Source organism: Salvelinus alpinus, chromosome 21 (assembly GCF_045679555.1).
Source record: "Salvelinus alpinus chromosome 21, SLU_Salpinus.1, whole genome shotgun sequence".
In the NCBI taxonomy this organism is placed as follows: domain Eukaryota; kingdom Metazoa; phylum Chordata; class Actinopteri; order Salmoniformes; family Salmonidae; genus Salvelinus; species Salvelinus alpinus.
The window spans coordinates 13,374,297-13,401,961 of NC_092106.1; the positions used below are offsets into that span (position 1 = coordinate 13,374,297).

The 27,665-nt window shown below is 44.0% G+C and overlaps 2 protein-coding genes across 2 annotated transcripts; both read left to right on the forward strand.

The window, feature by feature from the left end:
* Positions 1-253: 253 nt before the first annotated feature.
* LOC139547878 (mitogen-activated protein kinase kinase kinase kinase 5-like) lies at positions 254-20,121 on the forward strand. The gene is made up of 31 exons (XM_071357030.1): positions 254-522; positions 7,136-7,193; positions 8,894-8,984; positions 9,191-9,255; positions 10,173-10,228; positions 10,346-10,393; positions 10,691-10,733; positions 10,849-10,921; positions 11,028-11,159; positions 11,689-11,751; positions 11,901-11,982; positions 12,971-13,087; positions 13,292-13,373; positions 13,478-13,530; positions 13,686-13,747; positions 13,899-13,943; positions 14,058-14,078; positions 15,420-15,465; positions 15,614-15,773; positions 15,971-16,071; positions 16,220-16,261; positions 16,574-16,729; positions 17,016-17,076; positions 17,251-17,353; positions 17,613-17,671; positions 17,887-17,990; positions 18,246-18,423; positions 18,560-18,628; positions 18,771-18,863; positions 18,991-19,114; positions 19,209-20,121. The coding sequence occupies exons 1-31, from the start codon at positions 415-417 to the stop codon at positions 19,303-19,305; spliced, it is 2,592 nt and encodes an 863-aa protein (XP_071213131.1). The 5' UTR covers positions 254-414; the 3' UTR covers positions 19,306-20,121.
* Positions 20,122-20,259: 138 nt separating this feature from the next.
* On the forward strand, positions 20,260-26,430 carry LOC139547880 (WD repeat-containing protein 20-like). Its single transcript, XM_071357031.1, has 4 exons — positions 20,260-21,111; positions 21,666-21,848; positions 23,262-24,638; positions 24,863-26,430. Exons 1-4 carry the CDS (start codon positions 20,641-20,643, stop codon positions 24,908-24,910), a joined length of 2,079 nt encoding a protein of 692 aa, XP_071213132.1. The 5' UTR covers positions 20,260-20,640; the 3' UTR covers positions 24,911-26,430.
* Positions 26,431-27,665: the final 1,235 nt, after the last annotated feature.

A 27,665-nucleotide genomic window follows, 5' to 3' on the forward strand; every position in this document is an offset into this window, starting at 1 on the left:
AGAACAAGAGTAACGCAGCTACACACACACACACACACACACACACACACACACACACACACACACACACACACACACACACACACACACACACTACAAAGAATGTCAAAAAGACAATGGTGAAACTAAGTCTCTCCCCCCCACCCCTCTCTCTCTCATACACTCACACCTTCAGAGACTGACACCCAACAGGAAATAAAACCAGAGAAAATGTAAATGAGCTTCACTGAAAATCAGAGATCATTTAGTTCAGGCAACAGAGTGAAAAAAGAGACGAGAGAGGGAGGGGGGTCTAACTGGTGAGTGAAGAAGGAAGGTGAGAGAGAGTGGTGTTTGTGCGCCTGCAGCAGGAACAGTAGTCAGTGGAGGGAGTTTGCGTATGTGTGTGTGAGTTTGCGCCATGCCCCAGGAGTAATGGACTCCCAGAACCGGGCTGCACTGGACATCTCCACCCGGAACCCCCAGGAGGACTTTGAGATTCTGCTCCGGGTCGGTGGAGGCACCTATGGCGAGGTTTACAAGGTCAGAGATAAAAACAACTCACAACCAGGACATTTTCAGAGAGTTTTATGTTACCTTGTTGCTGTGCTTTTTACTTTTTTGTGATATTTCTCATGGTGGCCTGTGTTTCGATTGTCAATAGTCTGATTTACAATAAAATATTAAATTTGAAGATTTTATTTGTGGCTGCAAGCTATGGTTTGATTACATGTAGGCCTAAATCATGTCGCAAGTAAATTAACCTTGTTGGATTAGTTTATTCACATTCTCAGGAAGTTTAGACTTCAGTTTTTTGTAATTCCTGTTTCAAAAAAGGAAGTGGTTTTCAAAAAAGCATATATGATCAGATATTTTAGATTTTTTTCATACACAGGTTTCCTTTCTCTTCATCTTTCACTTTTGGTTAGTGAATATGGCCCTTTGTATTACATGAAAGTGTATTATCTCAATTCTGTGGAATATGTTTCCCCAAGTAGTGAAGGATTGGCTCATAGCTCACCGGGGAATAAAGGTTGATCTATGTTGTCTTTCTTACCATGAGGTCAGTTGTGTTTACCCCTCACAGCTCAACCCCAGTCAGTTACACTCTGACTTTGTATGTAGCAGTTTTGTTAATGGGCAGAATGTGTTCTAAGTCAGTAACTGTGTTGGAACAAGACAACCTGTCACCTGTCAATTCACTGTCCTAAAGAAACATTTATTGTGACCACATTAGGTACACACTGTGTTTACCTCGAATCAGTATAGGGCCTAAGAATGTGACCAATAAGTGAGTTGGAACATCACATCCATTCAAACAAATACAGAAGCTCATCATTGATATGCATGGATGTTGAGAGGCAATATCCAACTGTATCTTTCAGAAACACTTGTTACCTACAAGTTGCAAGGACACATTCGATCTCTGAATAAGTCATATTGTCTCCTGTCACAGAACTTTGCAGAAATGCAGTGTGTTTTGCACCTGTTTGAACACCACATGATGAGTGTGCTATTCAGCACCAGCCATGATCATTTAATTCAGTTGCTACGGACAGCATGAATTCAATGTGGAACACACCATTTTCACTTTTATTCCATAAGGAACATTTTGTGTAAATTGTGTATCTTATGTGGAATTTATGCCCTTTCCAGAATCCTGGTACACTCTACAATGTCAATAATGGTATTGTAGAAGAATTACAAAGATTTTATAATGTCATAAATGGCCTTACTGGACAAGCTTTGGCAGAGTTTGCCAGCTGCTGTGTTCAGGAGCTTGTCCACTGTACATGTGACTGATGCAAAGTAGGGGGGATATGGAGCGCACTTCCTCTCCAGAGAGAAACGGAGGCCATCGGTAGATTCTGCACTATTTTCACAGTACTTTGCATTTATTCAACAACTTATGGTAGCAATGTCTGCGAACAAACAGTTGAATGGGAATAAATACACATTCAAAGCACTGAAGCCACAGGGGATTTCACATACATACACTCACCCACAGGGGCATACACACAAGCTGACACATACAGGCACACACACATACACTCATCCACCCTCGAAGCCGGCCTATGTGTTGATTCAACAAGCAGACTGAACACTGATGGAGACCTGCAGATGCAGCACTTTGCTTACCCACAGTGTCAGGGAAACAGGCCAGCCTTGAGTGAGCATGTGTGGGAGAGGGAGAATAGGTTTGGTTAGCATGCATATGTTAGTTTTTAGTTTTTCTTGTTGGGCAACAACATGATGCTTCTCAGTAATTCAAAGAGCTGTGGGTTTTTATAGGTTGGTAATTTTGAACTCTATGTATCTACAATATCACTGTGGGTACATCTCTGTTGAACTACATTGTTATCAGGCCTCCCAACTGTCCCTAGGCCTCCTGTAAACACCTCTGCTTCGGCACACTTCCATAAAAGCAAAATATTTTTTGGTACACATTGAACTAAGAATCCTTTTTTTCAACTTAAACTCCTATCCTCTATCTAGTGTAAATCCATTTGAATTCAATCATTTTTTGATAACACCCCCTTTTGATTTGAACTAAACCTTCCTTACATACAGTATTTTTCCATCGTAGAAGTGGTCAGAAAGTGACTTTTTTGGAACATTCAAGAAATAAAGGTGCTCAAAGTTGACCTATTTTGCTTTTAAATTAAATCAAATTCAACTGTTGGTATTTTCCAGTAATGAAGACATGGATATCTCATGGTATGGTGGGGTATGCAAAATGGGTCAAATTTGAGCACCTCTGTCTCCTGAATGTTTTGGAATTCAGGTCCAAAAAGTCATTTTCTGACCACTTCTTCCATGGGCAAACATTTATGGATACTTTCAAAAAGTGATTGAACTCAAATGGATTTACCCTCCTATGCAAGTAGACTTGTTACATTTGTAGGCAGGGATGCTACTGATGTGACATTCAGAAGAACTACTTACACAATTCTCAAGTTTTCGTTGCAATAGAATTTATCCCACAGGCTCATAGTCATTGACTCCGCGAAGGACAGGATAAGGTTGAGTTTCAGCCAAGCTACAATACTTATAATACTGAAAACAGTGGGTTATTGTGATGTGTCTCTGCCAATAAAATGCAATGACATTTTGTGCCGGGTGCAATCTTTGACAGAAAGTGAAAATAAAGAAGTGAGAGAGTCATTGGTATTTACAGAATTTACACTTCACAAGTAATAGTGTGTGTGTGTGTGTGTGTGTGTGTGTGTGTGTGTGTGTGTGTGTGTGTGTGTGTGTGTGTGTGTGTGTGTGTGTGTGTGTGTGTGTGTGTGTGTGTGTGTGTGTGTGTGTGTGTGCGTGTTTAACTATATTTGTGGGGACCAGAAGTACCCACAAGAACAGTAGACAAACCAAAATTTGACCAACTGGAGACATTTTGTTAGTCCCCACATGGTCAAATGCTATTTCTAAGGGGTTTTAAATTTTGTGTCCCCACAAGGTTAGCTGTACAAGACTGTGTGTGTGTGTGGGGGGGGGGGGGGGGGGGGGTTTATCACTTTAACTGGGGAAACTCTGAGTAAGAGGAAGGGAGAAGTTCTTCCAAACAAAAGGTGAGAGGTGATCTACAGTTCTACTTTGTGAAGTACCACTGGGAGGAAGTTAAGTTGTGATGTTCCTAAAGTTCAAACACAGTGACACTCTTAAAGGTCACCTATCACCATTTACCATTGCACTGTCTTTCATCCAAAACATGTTCTGCATTCGCCTCTTTTTAGACATTTAATTTGAGTGATCATAAGTTACTCATCATTATCGACTGCTGTGCTTCTTAAGACATTTGTCACTTCGTCCTCTGAGTGTAAGACCTTGTGAGTGTCTGCATGTGTATCTATGTGGTGTCAGTCTGTCAACAAGGTCATTGACGTCACCATGGAAACTGCCTGGCTTCGATCACAACGTTTCCAGTGGTCTGCGAGATGAGCACTGTTTGTTTTGTGGCTTTTCTTCAGTGGCCATCTCTCTCCACTCAACCCAGCCCCCTACCAGCCAACCCCATCCTATTATCTGTCTACTTTCCACTGTGCACATTCAGGGGCTATGTTTAGTGTTGTTGTGTCAACCAACAAACAGGGTCTCTCATTGGTGTGCTCTAGTGTGTGTAGGCTTTGTGATTTGGCAATGCAGAAGTAATTAACAGAGTCTGGGCAGTCCTGGTAGGTGTTTCCTCACAGCAGACCACAGACCTTTTGAGCAGTAAACAAAACAGTGAACGCCACAGTAAAGCTACACCAACTCAACTCTCATCAGATAATGAACACACTTCTTCAATGGAAAGTAATTGTAGCATAAACTCATAGACCCAACATGATCCTAAACTGGGACATGCTTAACACCCCGGCCATCCTACAATCTAAACTTGATGCCCTCAATCTCACGCAAATGATCAATGAACCTACCAGGTACAAACCCAAATCCGTAAACACGGGCACCCTCATAGATGTCACCCTAACCAACCTGCCCTCCAAATACAACTCTGCTGTCTTCAACCAGGATCGCAGCGATCACTGCCTCATTGCCTGCGTCCGTAATGGGTCTGCGGTCAAACGACCACCCCTCATCACTGTCAAACACTCCCTGAAACACTTCAGCGAGCAGGCCTTTCTAATCGACCTGGCCCAGGTATCCTGGAAGGATATTGACCTCATTCCGTCAGTAGAGGATGCCTGGTTATTCTTTAAAAGTGCTTTCCTCACCATCTTAAATAAGCATACCCCATTCAAAAAATGTAGAACCAGGAACAGATATAGCCCTTGGTTCACTCCAAACCTGACTGCCCTTGACCAGCACAAAAACATAATGTGGCGTTCTGCATTAGCATCGAATAGCCCCCGCGATATGCAACTTTTCAGGGAAGTTAGGAACCAATATACACAGGCAGTCAGGAAAGCAAAGGCCAGCTTTTTCAAACAGAAATTTGCATCCTGTAGCACAAACTCCAAAAAGTTCTGGGACGCTGTAAAGTCCATGGAGAATAAGAGCACCTACTCCCAGCTGCCCACTGCACTGAGGCTAGGAAACACTGTCACCACCGATACATCTACGATAATTGAGAATTTCCATAAGCATTTTTCTACGGCTGGCCATGCTTTCCACCTGGCTAACCCTACCCCGGTCAACAGCCCTGTACCCCCCCCCCCACAGCAACTTGCCCAAGCCTCCCCCATTTCTCCTTCACCCAAATCCAGATATCTTATGTTCTGAAAAGCTGCAAAATCTGGACCCCTACAAATCAGCTGGGCTAGACAATCTGGACCCTCTCTTTCTAAAATTATCACACGAAATTGTTGCAACCCCTATTACTAGCCTGTTTAACCTCTCTTTCGTATCGTCTGAGATCCCCAAAGATTGGAAAGCTGCCGTGGTCATCCCCCTCTTCAAAGGGGGAGACACTCTACACCCAAACTGCTACAGACCTATATCTATCCTACCCTGCCTTTCTAAGGTCTTCGCAAGCCAAGTTAACAAACAGATCACCGACCATTTCGAATCCCACCGTACCTTCTCCGCTATGCAATCTGGTTTCCGAGCTGGTCATGGGTGCACCTCAGCCACGCTCAAGTCCTAAACGATATCATAACTGCCGTCGATAAGAGACAATACTGTGCAGCTGTATTCATCAACCTGGCCAAGGCTTTCGACTCTGTCAATCACCACATTCTTATCGGCAGACTCAACAGCCTTGGTTTCTGAAATGACTGCCTCGCCTGGTTCACCAACTACTTCTCAGAAGAGTTCAGTGTGTCAAATCGGAGGGCCTGTTGTCCAGACCTCTGGCAGTCTCTATGGGGGTGCCACAGGGTTCAATTCTCGGGCCGACTCAATGATGTCGCTCTTGCTGCTGGTGATTCTCTGTTCCACCTCTACACAGACGACACCATTCTGTATACTTCTGGCTCTTCTTTGGACACTGTGTTAACTAACCTCCAGATGAGCTTCAATGCCATACAACTTTCCTTCCGTGGCCTCCAACTGCTCTTAAATGCAAGTAAAACTAAATGCATGCTCTTCAACCAATCCAGCATCACTGCTCTGGATGGTTCTGACTTAGAATATGTGGACAACTACAAATACCTAGGTGTCTAGTTAGACTGTAAACTCTCCATCCAGACTCACATTAAGCATCTCCAATCCAAAATCGGCTTCCTATTTTGCAACAAAGCATCCTTCACTCATGCTGCCAAACATACCCTCGTAAAACTGACTATCCTGCCGATCCTTGACTTCGGCGATGTCATTTACAAAATAGCCTCCAACACTCTACTCAGCAAATTGAATGCAGTCTATCACAGTGCCATCCGTTTTATCACTAAAAGTCCCATATACTACCCATCACTGTGACCTGTATGCTCTCGTTGGCTGGCCCTCGCTTCATATCCATCGCCAAACCCACTGGCTCCAGGTCATCTATAAGTCTTTGCTAGGTAAAGCCCCGCATTATCTCAGCTCACTGGTCACCATAGAAGCACCTACCTGTAGCACGCGCTCCAGCAGGTATATTTCACTGGTCACCCCCAAAGCCAATTCCTACTTTGGCCGCCTTTCCTTCCAGTTCTCTGCTGTCATTGACTGGAACGAATTGCAAAAATCACTGAAGCTGGAAGATTTAAATCTCCCTCACTAACTTTAAGCACCAGCTGTCAGAGCAGCTCACAGATCACTGCACCTGTGCATAGCCCATCTGTAAATAGCCCATCCAACTACCTCATCCCCATACTGTTATTTATTTATTTTTATAATTTCTTTGCTCCTTTGCACCCCAGTATCTCTACTACTCTACATTCATCTTCTGCACATCTATCACTCCAGTGTTTAAATTGTAATTATTGCGCCACTATGGCCTATTTATTGCCTTACCTCTCTTATCTTACCTTATTTGCACACACTGTTTATAGACGTTTTCTATTGTGTTATTGACTGTATGTCTGTTTATTCCATGTGTAACTCTGTGTTGTTTGTGTCGTACTGCTTTGCTTTATCTTGGCCAGGTCACAGTTGTAAATGAGAACTTGTTCTCAACTAGCCTACCTGGTTAAATAAAGGTGAAATAAAATAATCTGTCCTGAGGTCAGTGAATCAGGTTATACTCCCCCTTCCATAACAAGCCCACTGACTGATGCAGCTGTCTTTTACTCAGGCTCGGAACAAGCAGAACGGGGAGCTGGCAGCCATCAAGGTCATCAAGATGGAGCCAGGTAAAGAAGTCCCCTCTGTTACTACAGATACTAGAGACCACACATCAATGATTTATATATACACTAGATGAGTATTAGGGGGTGCTTTGTTGAAGCCACCGTGCCTCCATCTTGGCACTCCCACACCGTTGTAAAAATATTTTGGAAGATATAGAAATGCATTTATTAATGTCTACATTTAAAAAATAAAAAACGAGCTGGCGCACACCCAAAGAAATGATTCTATGTAGAGGTGCTGACTAACGGCGAATAAACTATAAGCTATAAAAATAAAGAGTTGCACACGCTATATATAAACTACCAGTAATTTACTGGGTAAATCACCAACGTTACCCTTCCTCAGGGTGATGTCATGAATACTTGAACCAGGTTATGTAGACAACCAGTGCAATTAGTGCAACCAATGACAGTAGTGAGGGGTGTGTCATAATTATTAAGTTAATTAGAATGAATTGATTGAAACTGTTAAAAAACAATAGTTTATGGCATATTAAATATATTAGGCTATTGTTATCATATGGAAACATAACTAAATATTGTACATACTATTAGCATCAACATATATTCCCCTCACAGCCTACGGAGCTGTGAGGGGAACGGCACCTCCGTACCTTCAGGCTCTGATCAGGCCCTACACCCAAACAAGGGCACTGCGTTCATCCACCTCTGGCCTGCTCGCCTCCCTACCTCTGAGGAAGTACAGTTCCCGCTCAGCCCAGTCAAAACTGTTCGCTGCTCTGGCACCCCAATGGTGGAACAAACTCCCTCACGACGCCAGGTCAGCGGAGTCAATCACCACCTTCCGGAGACACCTGAAACCCCACCTCTTTAAGGAATACCTAGGATAAAGTAATCCTCCTAACCCCACCCCTCCCCCTCAAAAGAGTTAGATGCACTATTGTAAAGTGGTTGTTCCACTGGATTTCATAAGGTGAATGCACCAATTTGTAAGTCGCTCTGGATAAGAGCGTCTGCTAAATGACTTAAATGTAAATATATTATTGATTAATTAAATTTCACATATATATTTTATTGTTTCCTATTTCATTTAATTTGTTGTCACATGCAATCTTTTGGTTAAACTATAATGCATAATAAGCATCATCAACAGGGGGAAAATATTGGGTGTACAACAAAAAATACTTAAATGCTATTTTGTCCTTGAAACAGTTCATTGAAATACTGTAGAATTCCATCCATTCCTATGGAGGACTGCTCCTACTGGGGCGTGCCAATATGGCCGACATGGTGGCTTCAAAGCCTCTCAATGGCCAATACATAGCATCAGCAATCCAGGGTTTATATACTGTACATCATTGGTTCAAATACTATTTGATATCTTTCAAATACTTGGAGCGTTTACTTTAACCTGTCTGGAGTGCCAGGGGGGCGGGGTTTGGTCATTCTAGACATTTATATTGGTTCCATTACAACAGGCAAGCTCAATCGAGCACAAATATAGTATTTGAAATTATTTCAAGTAGTATTTCAACCCAGGTCTTAAAGAAACAAACCTTTCAATCTACATTGGTATCATATTTCTGCAGTAATGCCGGTGTCAAATGTTACCGTTCCACAAAAGTAGCTGGTAACAAACCAAGATGATGTTGTGGTGCTATATTGTGACATCATCTGGCATCCATATGCACTGCAGTGTGGTTGGTACATGGTATAAAATGATATTACCTTTTCCCACACAGAGGAGGACTTCTCAGTAATCCAGCAGGAGATCGTCATCGTGAAGAGCTGCAAGCATCGCAACATTGTGGCCTACTATGGCAGCTATATACAGTGAGTGGGCACTGAGCAGGCCCTGACACACACAGCCACACATCATACATTAGTTGGAATAGGATGATACAGACTAACTGGAAATATTACCCTTTAATATGACAGATGTTTGTGTGTGTGTGTGTGTGTGTGTGTGTGTGTGTGTGTGTGTGTGTGTGTGTGTGTGTGTATGTGTGTGTGTGTGTGACATGCGTGTGTGTTTCCAGGGCCAACAAGCTGTCGATCTGCATGGAGTTCTGTGGAGGAGGCTCTCTTCAGGACGTTTACCATGGTGTGTGTGTGTGTGTGTGTGTGTGTGTGTGTGTGTGTGTGTGTGTGTGTGTGTGTGTGTGTGTGTGTGTGTGTGTGTGTGTGTGTGTGTGTGTGTGTGTGTGTGTGTGTGTGTGTGTGTGTGTGTGTGTGTGTGTGTGTGTGTGTGTGTGTGTGTGTGTGTGTGTGCCAGCTTAGGTTGATTTATGATTCAACTGAGAAAACTCTGAGGAGGAAGGTGAACATATCAGACAAACAAAAAGCGAGAGGTGATCTACAGTATGTGTGAATGAGAGAGAAATAATGGGTTTGATCAGCCTTTGAATACAGATCAGTTTCACAACCAACCGGGTTTACTTTGTGATGTACATCTGGCAGGAAGTCATGTCATGTTATGATGTGCCCAAAGTTCAAACACAGGGACACTCTTAAAGGTCAACTACACAACTACACTATATAGCACAAAAAGGTGCTATCTAGAACCTAAAAAGGTTATTTGGCTGTCCCTATATGAGAACCCTTTGAAGAACCCTTTTTGATTCCAGGTAGAACTCTTTTGGGTTCCATATAAAACCCTTTCCACAGAGAATTTTACGTGGAACCCAAAATAGTTCTACCTGGAACCAAAAAGGGTTATCCTATGGGGACAGCCAAAGAACCCTTTTGGAACCCTTTTTTTCTAAGAGTGTATCACAATTACAATGCAAAACCACTCTGCCCAAAACATATTTTGCATTCGCCTATTTGTATAGATTTGAGTGAGTTACTCATCAATATCGACTGCTGTACTTCTTAAGACATTTTATCACTTCGTCCCCTAGAGAATGTGTGTTGAATACAGGTGTGAGAGTGAGAGTATGTGTGTGGGTGAACTGGAGCAGATTACGATCTACAACTGTAACAGAGTGTCCTACTTCACCCCCTCTTTTCTCCCTATAGTGACCGGGCCTCTCTCTGAGCTTCAGATTGCATTTATCTGCAGGGAGATGTTTCAGGTAAGACCACTCATATCACACGTTATAATATAGAGTGTATAATATGTCACTTGGTTGTTATAGATAATAGTTGCTTTGATATCAACATGTAACAGTGTACTAACTGTCTACCTGCAGGGTCTGGATTACTTACATGGCCAGAAGAAGATTCACAGAGACATAAAGGTGAGATGACCAGGGTTGACTCCTTAATCTGCTGGGATGAGTTATGCCTCTATAACGGTTATGAATGGCCCATAGGGGCAGGAGCCTATCTCCTGTTTCAGTAGCATGAGTCAACTTGATGTACTAGTACACCTCCTAGACAGGACGCTAGTCTGTCGCTAAGGGCCGTTCTGGCTCAGACAAGGCTTGCTTTAAGTTAGGATGCAATGTTTGTTGTGTTTTCATGCTGTCCAGACAGAATATACTGTACACATTGCTCTGTCGTGATCGCTTGTGTCTCATCTTCCTGTTGTCCAGGGGGCCAACATCCTCCTGAATGACCAAGGAGAGGTGAAGCTAGGTGTGTGACTGTGAAGCCCTAAAACACTCAACAGGCGGTAAATCATAACACTTAAATCATAGATTTTTGTCCTCACATATTAAATAAGTGACATATTTATTGTCTGGCTGTTTAGCGGACTTTGGGATTTCGGCACAGATCACGGCTACTCTGGCACGGCGGATGTCCTTCATCGGGACTCCTTACTGGTGAGGTTAAAGGTCAAATGAGTCCCCTCCCTGTGGCTCTTCTCGAGGTTGTATCTGATGTCAGATGGTCTTGATGTTGATGGTAGCGGTTGCCCGTGTCTTCCAGGATGGCGCCAGAGGTGGCTGCCGTGGAGATAAAGGGGGGTTACAATGAGCTGTGTGACGTGTGGTCTGTGGGAATCACTGCCATCGAGCTGGCTGAGCTGCAGCCTCCCCTATTCGATGTGCACCCACTACGGTAATCACAAACACACTCAAATCATTCTTTTAACACACACACACAACATTCTTTCTTACATTCACACTCCCCGCAGAAAGAATCTAGACTTTCCTCCTTCCACACCCCCTCATGTTCCAGTTGGATGTACATTCATGCATGAGGTTAACCAATTACGCACATGCCTACCCCCACTTTTTATTTTGTATTTCACATTTATTTATACAGGTAAGTCAATTAAGAACTAATTATTATTTACAATACTGACCTGTGACGACACACAGACAGACAGACAGACAGACAGACAGACAGACAGACAGACAGACAGACAGACAGACAGACAGACAGACAGACAGACAGACAGACAGACAGACAGACAGACAGACAGACAGACAGACAGACAGACAGACAGACAGACAGACAGACAGACAGACAGACAGACAGACAGACAGACAGACAGACAGACATACATACAGACAGACAGACATACATACATACATACATACATACATACATACATACATCTCATTAAAATCTTGTCTTTTCTCAGGGTGCTGTTCCTCATGTCCAAAAGTGGCTACCAGCCTCCTAAACTAAAGGAAAAGTCCAAATGGTATGCATTAAGACCATTAATATCCACTTGAGCTGTGGAAATTATACCTGTATTCCTTAATTAATTAATTAATTCAGTCAATTAATCTACGGTCTGTAATATGCAGTTGGTTAAAACAACAGAATTTTCTTCCACCACTTTCATGTTAGGTCCTCGATTTTCTATAACTTTGTCAAGACTATGCTGATCAGGAACACTAAGAAGAGACCCAGTGCCTCAAAGATGCTGACAGTGAGTAAACCTCAAGAAACACAGAGAATGTCTCTCTTCTCTGCTAGATCTCACTCACCCACCTCTCCTCTTTCTCCTTGCCTCACCTTTCCTAAAAATGCACTAGCTAAAATAGTGCAAAATCTCAAGAGTCCAGCAGAGTAGTCTGTCTGACCTGTACAACAGTGGTGAGGAAGGCAGAATTCATCCTGTCTGACTGCCCCACCCCCTACACCATGAGTTCCAGGTCCTACCCTTTGGCTCCCAGTGTAGATTCCCCACTGTTAAGTCTAACAGGTACAAGCACTCCTTCAACCCTATGGCCATTTACCTTTTCAATACATGGAAGAGAAGGAGGTAGGCTAGGAACGATGATTTTGAGGATGACGACAGTAATATGTTGTTGATGATGGTGGTGTTGACGTTGATGATGTTTTTTTTGTTTTTGTCAGCACATTGTTGATATGTTGTTGATGAGATGATCTAAGAACGCACTGAGCACTTTACTATTAGGCAACTTTGGCTTGCTATACTTTTGTGCTGCTGCTAACGTCGATCACTAGTAGGCCTACTGTGTACACTGAGTATACCAAACATTAAGAACACCTTCCTAATATTGAGTTGCACCCCCTTTTGCCCTCAGAACAGCCTCAATTCTCCGGGACATGAACTCTACAAGGTGTCGAAAGTGTTCCACAGGGATACTGGCCCATGTTGACTCCAATGCTTCCCACAGTTGTGTCAAGTTGGCTGGATCTCCTTTGGGTGGTGGACCATTCATGATACACACGGGAAACTGTTGAGCGTGAAAAACCCAGCAGCGTTGCAGTTCTTGATACAAACCAGTGCACCTGGCACCCACTACCATATCCAGATCAAAGGCTTGAGCTCCTCTATCCATATCTTGTAGTCCCTGTAATCCTTTTTCACTTCCTAATTTCTCTCTCTCTCTGTCTCTGTCTCTGTCTCTCTCTCTCTCTCTCTCTGTCTCTCTCTCTCTGTCCTGCAGCACCTGTTTCTGACCCAGCCGTGTCTGAGACAGAGTCTGATCTTGGATCTGCTGGAGAAGCTGCGTCACCCTGAGAAACTGAAGCCCTGCCTGCCGTCTGAGGAGGAGGACGTGGAGGTCAGAGCATCACACACTTGCCTTCCACAATCAAACACACACCACATAATACACATAATACACACACCATAAAATCATATGTTAATAAACCTTGTATATACAATAAATATGAATAATACACATCAATACACATGATCACACATTGTAAAAGATCTGTAAAATGTAAATGCAGTACTCATGGCTATATGGTGATATCTCCTATAGGTTGTGGTACCCGGCTCCTTGAGAAGGATTCACTCCATTAACAGACACAACCAGGCAGAGAGAACCAACTCTGACATCAGCTGTGAGATATTTTCAGTTCGTTTTTTTTCTTTGTGAACCTGTCCAGGAAATGTTATCGGTTGTATACATGTGCAACTAATCATTGGATTGGTGTGTGTGTTATAGTGGAGCAGCTCTACACCAAGAGACCAGTAAAGTCAGCCCCACCAGAAGCAATGGTAAGTGTGTGTGTGTAAGCGTGTGTGTATGAGTGTGTCCATGTGCGTGCCTATGGTGGTATCCATGCCTGTGTACCACTGTGCTTCCCAGTACAAACGTAGGCCTGCGTATCTTATTGATCAGAGTCGTCTGTCATTGTCTTTCTGTGCTTCAGGTACGACCTACAGTACAGTGTTCCACACTGGGATCCACTGGCAGCGACAAGAGTCTAATCAGGTAAGTGGATTACTGCTTAGCAAGCCAATCACACACTGACTGACGGCTCCATCATCTCCAAGTCTTACAGGATAAATGATCCAATGAGTAATGAGGAGACCACTGTTGACTACCGATCTTAACTGGCACTGTGTTGATCTCTTTCCCGTAGGGACCAATGCCTGGACTCGGATGATGACTACGATGACGTGGACATGTAATCATAACGCACACTTGATTATTCATTCATCAGTTTGACATTTCTTCAGTTGTACGTTTGTCTGATTTGTTTGACAACCCCCTCTTCCTTCTTTCTACACTCTCTCCACAGTCCCACCATCTGCACCAGGAGGTAAGCAATCCTACTGAGACATATACGTACTTCACCCATTCACTCTGATCTATATTTCTGGGCCCATATTCATAAGGCGTCCCAGAGTAGGAGTGCTGATTGATCGGCACCCCCTCTCTTATCTATTATGGTAAAACTCATCCTAGATTAGCACTCCTACTCTGATACACTTTGTGAATACAGGTCCGGATGTACACTCTTAGAAAGAAGAATTCCAAAAGGGTTTTCCTATGATGAAGAAGCCTTTTATTTCTCGGATGGGATGGAGTCGATGGACTGCTCTCAACATCATTGTCTTTACCATGCTTGTAGCATAGACAGGTTGATTGTCTAGTAACAGAACTGAAGCGTGCGTAACTATGGGACATGCTGAATGCACCGAGCTATCTGTTTAAACTACTAGCACACAGCTCAGACACCCATGCATACCCCACAAGACATGCCACCAGAGGTCTCTTCACAGTCCCCAAGTCAAGAAAGGACTATGGGAGGTGCACAGTACTACATAGAGCCATGACTACATGGAACTCTATTCCACATCAGGTAACTGATGCAAGCAGTAGAATCAGATTTAAAAAACAGATAAAAATACACCTTATGGAACAGCGAGGACTGTGAAGACACACACACACACACACACACACAGGTCCAGACACACATACACATTATAAGACACGCACTCTACACACACGTACAGATGGATGTTGTATTGTAAATATGTGATAGTGGAGTAGTGGCTACATTTATTGGGTAAAGTGTTATGAAATGCAATATTTTAAATTGTATATAACTGCCTTAATGTTGCTGGACCCTAGGTAGAGTAGCTGTTGCCTTGGCAGCAGCTAATGAGGATCCTTAAATACAGATGGGACAAAATAGACGGGGTTGGCTTAGACTGTTGACAACATGTAAACGATATTTTGTCTCCAAATGTTTATTGAAAACATAAATACATTTGCACAATGAGCACTTGTTGTCTCTCAAATACATTGTTACAGTTGTTGGTAGCTAGCTAGCAAATTTTTGGCCATATTAGCATAGACATGACATGAGTCAAAACACCTGAAAACAAGACATGGTATCAATAACAAGATACAACGAGCTGAAACGAGACACCTACGATTCCCCACATGGCAGCCTCTTGTTATTGTTGCTAACTATCTGACCGTTCAGAATCATAACAACACCCACCTTCCGGCCACATCGATGCACACATCATTTTTTGTGACGTTGTCAGCCAACCTGTCTATATAACAGAGCTTTATGGGGAAATTCGATTCAAAGATCTGGCTAAAAACAACAATCTGAAACACTGAACTATTTCTGTTTCTCCCTGAACAGCGAAACAATCCCACTAGATGACACCCCACCCCCACTCCCTCCTAAGGTATACAAAAACTACATTTTTCTAAACTACAGTATGTCAATTTGTTACCTCTACAAATCCCATGTGTCTATATATATGGTGTTGACATACAGCATACAGTTGATAAAGGCCACATTTCCAGTGCCTGACCTTATGTATGCCCACACAGCCCAAAGTTTATACCAGTTCAGAGGAGTTTGTGACAGGGGCGGACGAACGTGGCCGGATACTGCGCACCCTCTACGCCCCCTCGCCGCTTCTGCGGACATCTAGTGGCACCCACACACGCCCTGTCCCTCGTCCACGGTCCCAGCGAAACGTCAACTCCGGTGAGTGTCAACTCCACTCTTATCCCTATTTGTTACCTACAGTTACAGATATAGGATCTTCATTTGCTCACCCTGTTGTCCCTTCTGAATTGCGTACCATGTACATTGAATGACCTTTGACCTGTGACATTTACCCTGAAGCACATCTTCTCCATGCTCTCTGATGTACAGTAACAACATGATTGTGTCCCCTGTAGACCCTGTTTCCTTCCCATTACACATAACAGACAGATCAGCGGGCCTCCAACCGCCTGAGCTGCCCCCCAAGAAAGACAGGGGAAGGAGACAGCCCCCCCAGGTATGGATGGGACCAGGAATTAAAACAGCATTTAATTTTTCCTTCTGAGAGGTGGACCAGGAAAACGCATCACTTGTTGGCTCGCAGAAATGTGGATGAACTGATTCCAAAATTAATGTTTAGAATATGTGTCTGTTTTCTATTTCAGGGTCCAGTTGAATGTCCCAGCCCTGTGCTGAAGAAACCACCAGTAAGTTTGTCCACCAATCTCACGAGTACGCCAATCTACAGTTTACGACAGTTACTGTAACTGTGTATCGATGCACTGAGTCTTGTGCACACCTTTATCTGGAACACTACACACACTATGAACAATGAGAGTGACTCCTGGGCCCGTTCATAAAGCGACTCAAAGTAGGAGTACTGATCTAGGATCAGTTTCGTTTTTTTTTTAGATCATAATGAATCAGATTATATAGACATGAGGGAAATGATCCTAGATCAGCACTCCTACACTGAGATGGTTTATGAATATGGGTCCTGTTCTCCACCTCGTGTCTAGGTGTACTTTAAGAAAGTATTCCATGGCTGTCCATTGAAAGTGAATAGTTCAACGACGTGGGACCATCCGACAACCAAAGACCACCACCTGATCCTGGGAGCAGACGAGGGGATCTACACCCTCAACCTGAACAGCTCAGAGGCCACCATGGAGCTGGTGAGAATCTGCTCTAATGTCTTTCTATGTCTGCAGCGAGGCTAGATCTGGTCGCATTGCGTGATGACAATAGCGAGTTGAACGCGTTCCAAAGCCCTGGACCAGAGCTATAGTCAGGCTGAATTTATGGTCTTCGAGATTAAGCTCATGCTACAGTATGACAGCACAATTCAGTAAGATGGATGTTATAGGTACAGTATTGCATTTGCTTTCATATTGCTTGTAATCTCTATTTCACTCTACATGTGCCTCACTCATCCGCTGTTCTCTTCCCCTTCTCCTGCAGCTCTATCCAGGAAAGTGCAGCTGGGTTTACACCATTAGTAATGTCCTCATGTCAATATCAGGTGAGATTCAGCAAGCCATAGTCATTCTACAATACTAACATCTGTAAAATAAATTGATAAAATAAACTGAAATCATCTGTGTGTGTGTGTGTGTGTGTGTGTGTGTGTGTGTGTGTGTGTGTGTGTGTGTGTGTGTGTGTGTGTGTGTGTGTGTGTGTGTGTTTTCCTCCACAGGTAAGTCGTCCCAGCTCCATTCTCACTTACTGAAGGAGTTGTATGAGCAGGCCCGAAAGGAGCAGCGAATGGTGGCCTTGCCAACCCACAGACTATTGCCTAGGTAACCCTATAATCCATTGCCATACACTAGTGCTGGGTCTTATTCATTAGTGAACACCGTAGCAAAGCCTTTCCCAACAGAAGAGCAAAACAAGCATTTCTTATTGGATATGTTCAGTAGTATTCCCTCCCCGTTTAGGCCCATTTCCTTCCGCTTTGTTCCTAGTGAATACGACCCTGGTGTTTGTTGTTGATTATAACATTTTCTCCCCCTGTAGTTAGTATTATTCATCAACATACATTTTATTTCTTGTTTGCAGGAAGTTTGCTGTCTCATGTAAGATACCGGACACCAAAGGCTGCAAGACCTGCTCAGTGGGTGAGAAAAGAGAAGTTGAGAAGTTCTGTTAACTTGATTTTTAAAAAAGGGTCCAGGCGGTTCAGTCACTGAACTTCAGTTGTAGTACGGTGCTTGTAACACGAGTGGGTTTGAAGTCAAAGTTGATTTAGATAAAAGTGTCTGCTAAATGACTGTTAAAGAATGCTGAGGTCCTCTCTTGCCCCCCCCCCCCCCCCTCCCCTTGCTCCGTGCAGCCAGTAACGTGCAGCAGGGCTGTGTGTTCCTGTGCTGTGCCCAGGAGACCAGTGTGGTGCTCCTGCAGTGGTACGAGCCCATGCATAAATTCATGCTCATCAAGGTGAGTACACACAGGATCCCACAGCATCCCTTCTCATCATCCTGCTGCCCACTGTCTTCCTGGGTCCTATTCAGCAGGGCACATCGTAGCAAAACAGTTAGCAAAAGATCTTATCGGATAAGTTCAGGTAGTTCTTCCCTGTTTTGCGCCGTTTCAAATAGTTTTCTCCCTACTAGACACAACCCTGTATTCACGTCTACTGTCACAGCTGACAGTCTCTGACAACTTCCCTGACTGTGTATTTGTCCCCTGCAGCACTTTGACTTCCCCCTGCCCAGTCCCCTGCGTGTGTTTGAGATGGTGGTGGCACCGCAGCAAGAGTACCCTCTAGTGTGTATCAGGGTACACAGGGGCCCCAGTCCTGAGCAGCCCATTCAACTGGACAACATGAACCTCAACTCCAACACCTCTTGGTTCACCAACACTGGCTTAGGTACTATGAACTGAATACTCAACTGAACACATCACAGGCTTGTTTCTATGAACATACAGTTCAATGAAGTAGTGAGCCTTCTTCTTAGTTTGGACCAATCTAACAGATTTGTTGTAACTGTGTGCTTGTGTTCCAGAGAGCCGGTGTCCTGGCACAGTGCAGGTGAACCAGCTGGACTGTAACACTCTGCTGGTGCTCTTTGAGAGTAAGTCATGTTGTTATCATCACCATCCTCAGGAAGAGTAGGCTAGTTACAGACCAATGACGGTGTCTCTATCAGTCTATAAGAGCAAAATGAAATGTGTAGGAAGGGCTAATGTGTGTGTGCCTCTCTGCCCTCTGAATAGATTCAGTACACATAGTGGGCCTGGAGGGGGCGCAGAGGAGCCACAGGACGCTTCAAGCTGAGACCACTTTCACTTTTGATGTGGAAGCTGTAGGTAAGAAGGGGAGGAGTAGAGGAGCATGGCCATCATGATACAATCATTGTGAGGTTTGAGGGGTGGGGGGAATATTGGGATATGGAAGGCCTAATTTACATTCTCACCCTCTGTCTGTCTGGTTCAGTGTATTTTGAGAACACTCTGCTGGCCATGTGGCGTCATGGCTGGCAGAGGAGAGGAGAGGGCCCAGACGTACTGCAGGAGATCACAGACCCCAAGAAGACCTACCGTCTAGTGGGATCAGACCGGTATGTGTGCCTGTATACTTTCATGGGATACACACTCTCACACACACAAAATCAAGTAAATATAGTTTTGATTGACTCATTAATAACTCTGCAGGATAGTTGTCATGGAGACGCGGCAGTGTGAGGACCATTCGGGGCTCTGTAACCTGTACATCTTGGAGATTGCCGAGAACTATGTCCCAGTACCTTGAGAACTCTAGCACATGGAACCAGGCTCAAAGTAGCACCCCTGCGAACACTCCAAGCAGCAGCCATGGCACTGTGTCGTCCATGCCAAACAATACTGCTTTGCTGCTGGTTTAAAGGAGCACAGCCTGAATTCATCCCTCATAATCTGTGAGCAGCTTCCACTGCCAGCCCACACAGGCAGACTGTGCCCAGACACACATGTGCATTCATTCCTCCACAAATACCTATTTATCATGTAACAGTACTATAGTACCTGCCCTCTGCTGCAACCTGGTCTCAGAGCATTTCATATTATTCTGTATGTAAATCAGAGGCAGTCCATTTAGTATGATATGTTACGTATGGTATGTATTAATTTGTGAATGTCCATCACTCATTTCGTATGATATGTTAAAAATTACAATTCCTATTATGTTTCGAATTTGCAAAATGTACTATATATAACAAATTTGCAAAAGTACGATATGTTACGAATTCTAGCTAGGTGGCTAACATTAGCTAGCTTTCTAACGTTAGCTAGACTAGGGGTTAGGGTTAAGTTTAAGAGTTAGGTTAAAGGGTTAGGGGAAGGGTTAGCTAAAAGAGTTAAGGTTATAGTTATTGGAGGGGTTAGCTAACATGCTAAAAGGTAGTAAATTATTGAAAAATTGCTAATTATCATACTAATTTCAGTGTTCCGGAATTACATTTACTATGTTACGTCTAGTCTATGTGACCAGGCTGCCTTTTTTTCATCCACAGGCTCACAGACACATAGGGGCCTACATTTCCCATCACAATCTATTCAAATAAATGGGGAACGTTACCCAATAAAGATCTTCCAAATCGGACTTATTTTTCATGACACTGGAATGTCAACAAGTGGCCAACTAATTTCACACTGCATGATAGTGTTTTTGGAGTGACAAAGTTGAATTGCCCATAGACACTATTCTGAATGGAGCTCCCACTTCTCTGAGGTCTGCACAGACTGCACTGAAGCGTTCAATTAGTGAATTGTCCTGATAACAAGAAAGGAGGGCTGTTTTAATCATATCAGGAGGTTGCTGCAAACTGATGTGGTTTTAACACAAGTCGATATTATTTGGTAGTTCATGATGGTCAGCCAGAGGGATGAATACCAAAACTTTAAATCACCTCATTCTGAACATGTATGGCAGCACTATTCGAGGGGGTGCGCGCAACCCGTGCTTCGTTGGCTGTAATAACTAGGCTACCATGACCAATGCCTTCTGACACTTGAAGAGGGTATCTCAGCTTGCTCACTGATTAGTAGTCTTTAAAAAAAAATGCGCTTGATGACCCATTAATTTCTTGGATCTACAGGCTCACTAACTATGCCAGTCGCTCCCATTTTCATTGTAGTTTCGAGTATTATTTCCAGGTCAGAATTTCAGTTTCCTGTGTGGCTTGTTTGTAGGCTTCTAAAAATGGCCGGTGATGGAGGCTCTCTGAAGGATATCAATGAGATTAAATCCCAGTTCAGGACTAGAGAGGGTTTTTACAAACTACTGACCCTCTCGGATTCACAACAACGAGGCGGACTACCTCGGGGTCTGTCCGCAGGTACCACGGTGGGCCCCGGGGGTGGACCGGGTTCGATACCCGGTGGTGGTGTAGGTGTGGTGCAGGGGCCCGGAGCTGCCTCCAGCAATGCCGCAGCCAACTCCTCTCCGGCGGGATTCCTCCCTCCTGTCAGGGTCTCCATGGTGAAGCTTCAGCCGGAGGACCCGAGCGAAGAATCCGAGAGAGTGTGTTTTAACATCGGAAGAGAGCTTTATTTCTACACCTACACAAATATAAAGAAAGTAAGTTGAATAACGGAGCTTGCAATTAATTAATAGACGACTGAGATTGATTATTAGCTAACGTTAGCCACGTTCGTTTGAGGCAATCGAATCATCGTGCATTCATTATTGTTTTGCTAAGCATCAGTAGACCACAGAAAATGTTGCATGCAAGTAAAGGCGTGTAGACTGTGGCTGGAATGCAACAATGTTGCAACATTTCAGAAATACAGTTTCAAGAATGTAGCTGCATTGATGTTACAAGTAGCGTGTAATTTTTGTGACAGCAAATGTTTGCATCCGGTTTTACACCACTCAATCGGGGTTTTGAATTCCAAAAATGCCTGAATGGGGAAGAATCTCAATATAAAACACTTATTTCCTCTATTCTGCCATATTCAAATGTATTTTTAACATGCACCAAATTGAACTTCCACAAAGGGGACAATCACTGAAATAGAACATAAACAGGGAAACATTTTTGAAAAGGCTCTTTTGAATGACCTTTACTGTCACTTGTTTTTTCTATAAACTGCTTGCTCTTTACTCTCTCCCCCTCTGTGTTCTCTGTGTAGGCTGTGGACCTCAGTAAACCCATAGACAAGCGTATCTACAAGGGCACCCAGCCCACCTGCCATGACTTCAACCAGTACTCTGCCACAGCAGACAGTGTGGCCCTCATTGTGGGCTTTTCAGCAGGCCAGGTTCAATACCTGGACCCCATTAAGAAGGAGACAAGCAAGCTCTTCAATGAGGAGGTGTGTGTTGTGGGTTTGTCTGTTCGTCCGCCTGTCTCTGTCTTCTTGTCTGTGTTGGGGGGAGGGGGTTGAGCTATAGCCTATGTCTGTGTTGGGGGTGTTGAGCTATAGCCTATGTTTGTGTTGGGGGAGGGGGGTTGAGCTATAGCCTATGTCTGTGTTGGGGGGGGGGTTGAGCTATAGCCTATGTCTGTGTTGGGGGGGGGGGATTGAGCTGTAGCCTATGTCTGTGTTGCCATTTGCTTTATTTCATAGGAATATTTGGAACACTGAAAATACTTTTTTAAGAGCTATTTTGAAGTATTGCCTGCCTTTTTGAAGAATAATGTTCTTAAAGGCCCAATGTAGCCATTTTTATATAAATATAAAATAATTTCTGGGTAACAATTAAGTACCTTACTGTAATAGATTTCCATTAAAATGGGAAAACATATATTTTTTAGTAACAACAAAAAATTCTCAAGCAAGAATTTTGCTAGGACTGTCTGGGAGGGGACTGAGTGGAGAGGGTAAATTTGAAAACTAGTAGTTATTGACAGAGAGGTTTGGAACTCTCTGTTATTGGCCTACTAACCAATTTAGTGAATGCTGATGTCACCATGGAAAACTGAAACTACCGCACATGCAAACCTGCTGATTAGAAGGTCTTGTGTAGATTCTATTTTCAACCAGCAACTATCAGGATTTTTACATTGATAAAATGTTTCATCAGCTGTTGTACAATATGATATTAAACATAGGAAAAACAGATTTTTGGCTGCACTGGGCCTTTTAATTAAATTCAGAAGATGGAGTGTGATAATGATAAAGTGTACTTTTCTTTGCCTTTGCTTGGTTTCTCCTCTAAGTCAATGAACCTCCTCCGGAGCACTGGATCTAAATCCACTCTCTCTGCTGTTCTATCTCTGTCACATAGCTCAGATATACCAACATGCCTCACTTTTATCATAGGATAACATAGAAACCATAGAAAGTGGATAACATAGAAAGTGGTTGACATAGAAACAAGTTGATGATATACAGTGTCATTATTGGGACAGTGAAGCATTTTTTTTGTTTTGGCTCTAGACTTAAAAAGTTTGACTATGGGGTTAAAGGGCAGACTGTTAGCTTTAATTTGAGGATATTTTCATCCATCGCGTTTAGAGCTTAAAGCTTCACTGTCCAAATATTGAGTGCACTGTAGGTCTGGTTTTTCAGACACATATTAAACCTAGTCCTGGACTAAAAGCACTTTAGGAGGACATAGAACCACTAACAGTTCAGATATTAGTTAGTTGTTGTGACAGTTACCATTCTCTTTCAGATACATCTCTTACCATTGTCGCTGAAAATAGCATATAAGCGTGTCTCATTTTCCAGTGTTGCTAATATAAAATTCTTATTCTCCTCACACCCCATGTCGCCTTTCAGAGGATGATAGACAAGTCCAAGGTAACCTGTCTGAAATGGCTGCCCAAATCAGAGAATCTGTTCCTGGCCTCATACGCCAGTGGTCACCTCTACCTCTACAACGTGGAGCACCCGTGTGGCACCGCCGCCCCGCAGTACTCCCTGCTCCGCCAGGGCGAAGGCTTTGCCGTCTACGCCTGCAAGACGAAGACGCCCCGAAACCCGCTGCTGCGCTGGGCCGTAGGAAACGGAGGCCTTAATGAGTTTGCCTTCTCGCCGGACGGCGTGCATGTGGCGTGCGTGGGCCAGGACGGCTGCCTGCGCGTCTTCCACTTTGACTCCATGGAGCTGCAGGGCGTGATGAAGAGCTACTTCGGCGGCCTGCTGTGCGTCTCCTGGAGCCCTGATGGCAAATACCTGGCCACGGGTGGCGAGGACGACCTGGTGACGGTGTGGTCGTTTGCGGAGAGCCGCGTGGTGGCCCGGGGACACGGCCACAAGTCCTGGGTGAACGTGGTGGCCTTTGACCCCTTCACCACCAGCCTGGAGGACGAGGAGCCCATGGAGCTGAGTGGCAGCGAGGAGGACCTACAGCAGGGGCCGCTGCACTTGGGCCGTGTGCGCACCAGCAGCACGCTGTCACGCCTCTCCCGCCACAGCTCCAAGGGCGGCTCGCCCTCCGTCACCTACCGCTTCGGCTCGGTGGGCCAGGACACCCAGTTCTGCCTGTGGGACCTGACGGATGACGTGCTGTACCCGCGGCTGCCCCTGTCCCGTGCCCTCACCAACACCTTCGGTCCCACCATCCCCCCCTCTGTCAGCGGCACCATCAACAACACTACAGGCGGAGGGAGTGGAGGGGTCGTAGGCGGGGTAGAGGGCCACCACCACCCCACCACTAACCCCCACCAGCCCCCCACCATGCCCCTGCCACTCCCCCGCTCCCTGTCGCGCTCCAACTCCCTCCCGCACCCCGCCGTGGCCAACGTCTCTAAGGGCCAGAGCACAACAGAGGGCGGGGGAGGGAGCGGAGGGGGCAACGCCACCCCCTTCAGTATCGGCCGCTTCGCCACACTCTCCCTGCAGGAGCGGAAGTCGGACAAGTCTGGAGGGAGCGGGGTGGGCGGGGAGAAGGAGCACAAGCGCTACCATAGCCTGGGAAACATCAGCAAGAGCAACGACAAGATCAACGTAGCGCCACGCAGCAGTCGCCTGGACGCCGCCAAGGTCCTGGGCACCACCCTGTGTCCGCGGATGCACGAGGTGCCCCTGCTGGAGCCCCTGGTGTGTAAGAAGATCGCCCACGAGAGGCTGACCGTGCTGGTGTTCATGGACGACTGCATCATCACCGCATGCCAGGAGGGCCTCATCTGCACCTGGGCACGGCCGGGTAAAGCGGTGAGTCCTGCGCCCAGCGTCCGTAACGTTATGGCAGTGAAACATCTATCAATGAATAATGCTCTGTAGGCTGTCCTATCAGCTTTTAGTGTAATAGTTTATACTCCAAGTTATTTGAAAGGACTTCTGCTCTTGAGTATTTATGGATTACTTGCCATGAGTCTAAACTTTCTTCCTTTCTCTCTCTCTTTCCCCTCCCTGACGCTGCCTGCCCCCTCCTCCAGAACTTGACAGCACAGAACGGGAACTCTCCCAGTGGCACGGTAGTATAGCTGGAAGTGGAACTTTGCACTCCCTCCTCCCCCCATCATGGCTGAAGAGGGGCCAGCATCTGCACCCGATCGTCACAGTATTGCACCCCTGATGTACCCGCTTGCCTCTCACCGCTTCTCTTTAGAAAGACTACAAAGCAAAATGGGGACCGTCCCTCTTTTCCCAGAAGCATCGAGAAGGCAGACTCCTCTCCACCCTGCTAACACTACGAAAGTCAGTCATTTTATTTATTTATTTAACCTTTTCACAAGACTGAAGTAATTTATATTGTAAATAATTATACAAATACTCTATAAATTCAGAGGATAAAGAGTATTGAAATAATGACTCAAGCGAGTGAAAAAAACAATAATAATATTACTATATGTAGATCCTATATTGTACATAGCGACACAGTTAACATTGAATGTCTGCAGTTAGGGACCTGAAGATGTAGTGTTTTTGTGTGATAGAGGTCCTTGATTTGTCGTGTCCCTTGAAGAAAACTGGTTTGGTTTGTCGATAAAGATGGACGCATTTAGGGTCTTCGGCATCAAAGACTTGACCCTCGTGCAGTACAGAGAGCAATCTTCCTATGGCTGCTACTGCACTCTTCAGCTGAGACTGTCCGCTCCCAGGTATTCTTGTTCCTAACATGACTGCACAGTGTGACACACTGTACACAAGTACGCTTTCAATCAGTGTAGCTTCCAATAGGCTCCATTCCACTCACACCTGCAATGCCTCTTGCAAGATTTTGCACATTCGACAGTCATAATTTTAGCCCACAGAAGGAAACTAGAGGCAGTTGGTCTTGTTGTGATTTTTCTTTTGTGTTATGTTAATTTATTTCAAGTCATTTCAAGCTACTGATTCTAACTGGACTGTATTATTTGTGGATTCTCTGTACGTGATATCCATGATATTCTACCACCCTGTGGGCCTTGCATCAAACCATTGTTTTACCTAGAAATTATTTTGTGTGGGTTTTGAGGTTCGGTATGCTGAAAGGCATGCGACAACAAATGAGTCAAAGCTACTAGTGTAATAACACCAGACTAGAAATGGTGGTGGACCAACAACAAAAAATGTGTGGAGAAGAAGTGACCTTGTGTGTTTTTAAGATCTGGCCAGTTAAGATAAGAACACTGTTGGTAACAGAACCGTTTACTCTGGCAAGTTCAAGGGGCCACCGTCTTATTAGTGTATGTCCTAATAACAGTTGTGAAATAGCAAAAGGTGACACTAAAACCAAGACTCAAATCATGGAATGTACACTGAAGACTACCATCTGACTGAATGCCTTGTTCAAAACTGCAAGACAAGGGGAACTAACCATTTTATGCCAAGGGAAGAAAATCCATTCCATGTATTGTTTTTCTTTTTGACCGTTTACAGCAAACCATAGCATGTAATGTTTAATTCAGTGTGCATTATACATATGCCTGAGGTGATGAAGTTAGTGACAAATGATATCACAGTATTAAGTTTGTATATGGAGATCTGTTAATAAAATTCTAAACCCAAATGCTACCTGTTATTCTCAGGCTATCTCCATCTTATTGATTTGCAATAGGAATATCTGAATCTAATTCATTTCATTTTTTTTTTATATATATATATTTTTAGTTATAAATACTCCAGGCTCTTGCGCTTTAATTATCACAAAATAAAGGTTTATCTTGTCATCCAAGATCTATTCTCTTGTTACCAAAGTTTAAAGTTTTATTTTCCATGACTTTGATAAATGTGAAGATTTATGTTTCTTGAACATTGAAACCCTGTTGTGATTTTCATCATCTCGGGCACCCAGAACATTTCACTTGTGCTGGCCAGCTACTCAATGTATTTGTTAAATCTTGCATGAGAGACTGGTTTTGATGACAAATGTTGAGTTAAAAACATGCCAGAGAATGGTATCTGGTAGGGAAATATTACATTTAAAGAAAGAGCAATATGGTAACATTTATGTTTGAGTTTGCTTGTAAGTGTAGACGGCACTGAGTTTTATTTCACTGGGCTATAACAAACACATTTTTCACCAACAGGTTTCTGTGCCAATGCACCAAACAATCAATATGCAAAGTATAGTCCTGCATACCGACTTTGGGCGCTTCAAAATCATGGTTTGCGTTTACAACACCACAATCAAATAGACTACTGTATGTCAATCTCGACAAAATACATCCCTCCCTACCTTGTACCAAGTATCGAAGGCTTGGGTTGACAATCTCCTAATGTTATTCAACTTTTAGGTGTTTTGTAGCGGATATATCTTTCCATTCATCAGTTTGAAAGCTGGAATTATATTGGAGTGGAGTGGACGTGCGCAGGTAGCCTACAGGAGACGTCTGAAGTAGCCTAATCAGATGAAAACATTCGCACTGGGCACACATTTCAATGTGGAGAATTGGGTAATATTTGGTAGAAACGTTGATCGATCACATTCCAACCTATTTTCACCCACTCTAAAAGACAGCCAAAAGTTTGTTGAATTCCCAATGTGTTATCACTCTGCTTTCAACCATCTAAAAGCACAACCAAATTCTAATGGAAAGTCAATGTCTAAAATGTTTAAGTACAACTGAATGTGTAATCACTGTTCTTGATCTAATAGCACAACCAAATGACCTGGATTGCAATTAGTTGAGATGACATTAAAGTACATGGTGCTAGTGATAAATGCCGTTTGAGATTCTGTGCAGATTATTATAGCAATTGTGAAGATTTCCACAGACCTGCGACCCTGAACATGCACGCTTTCTATGATTAAAT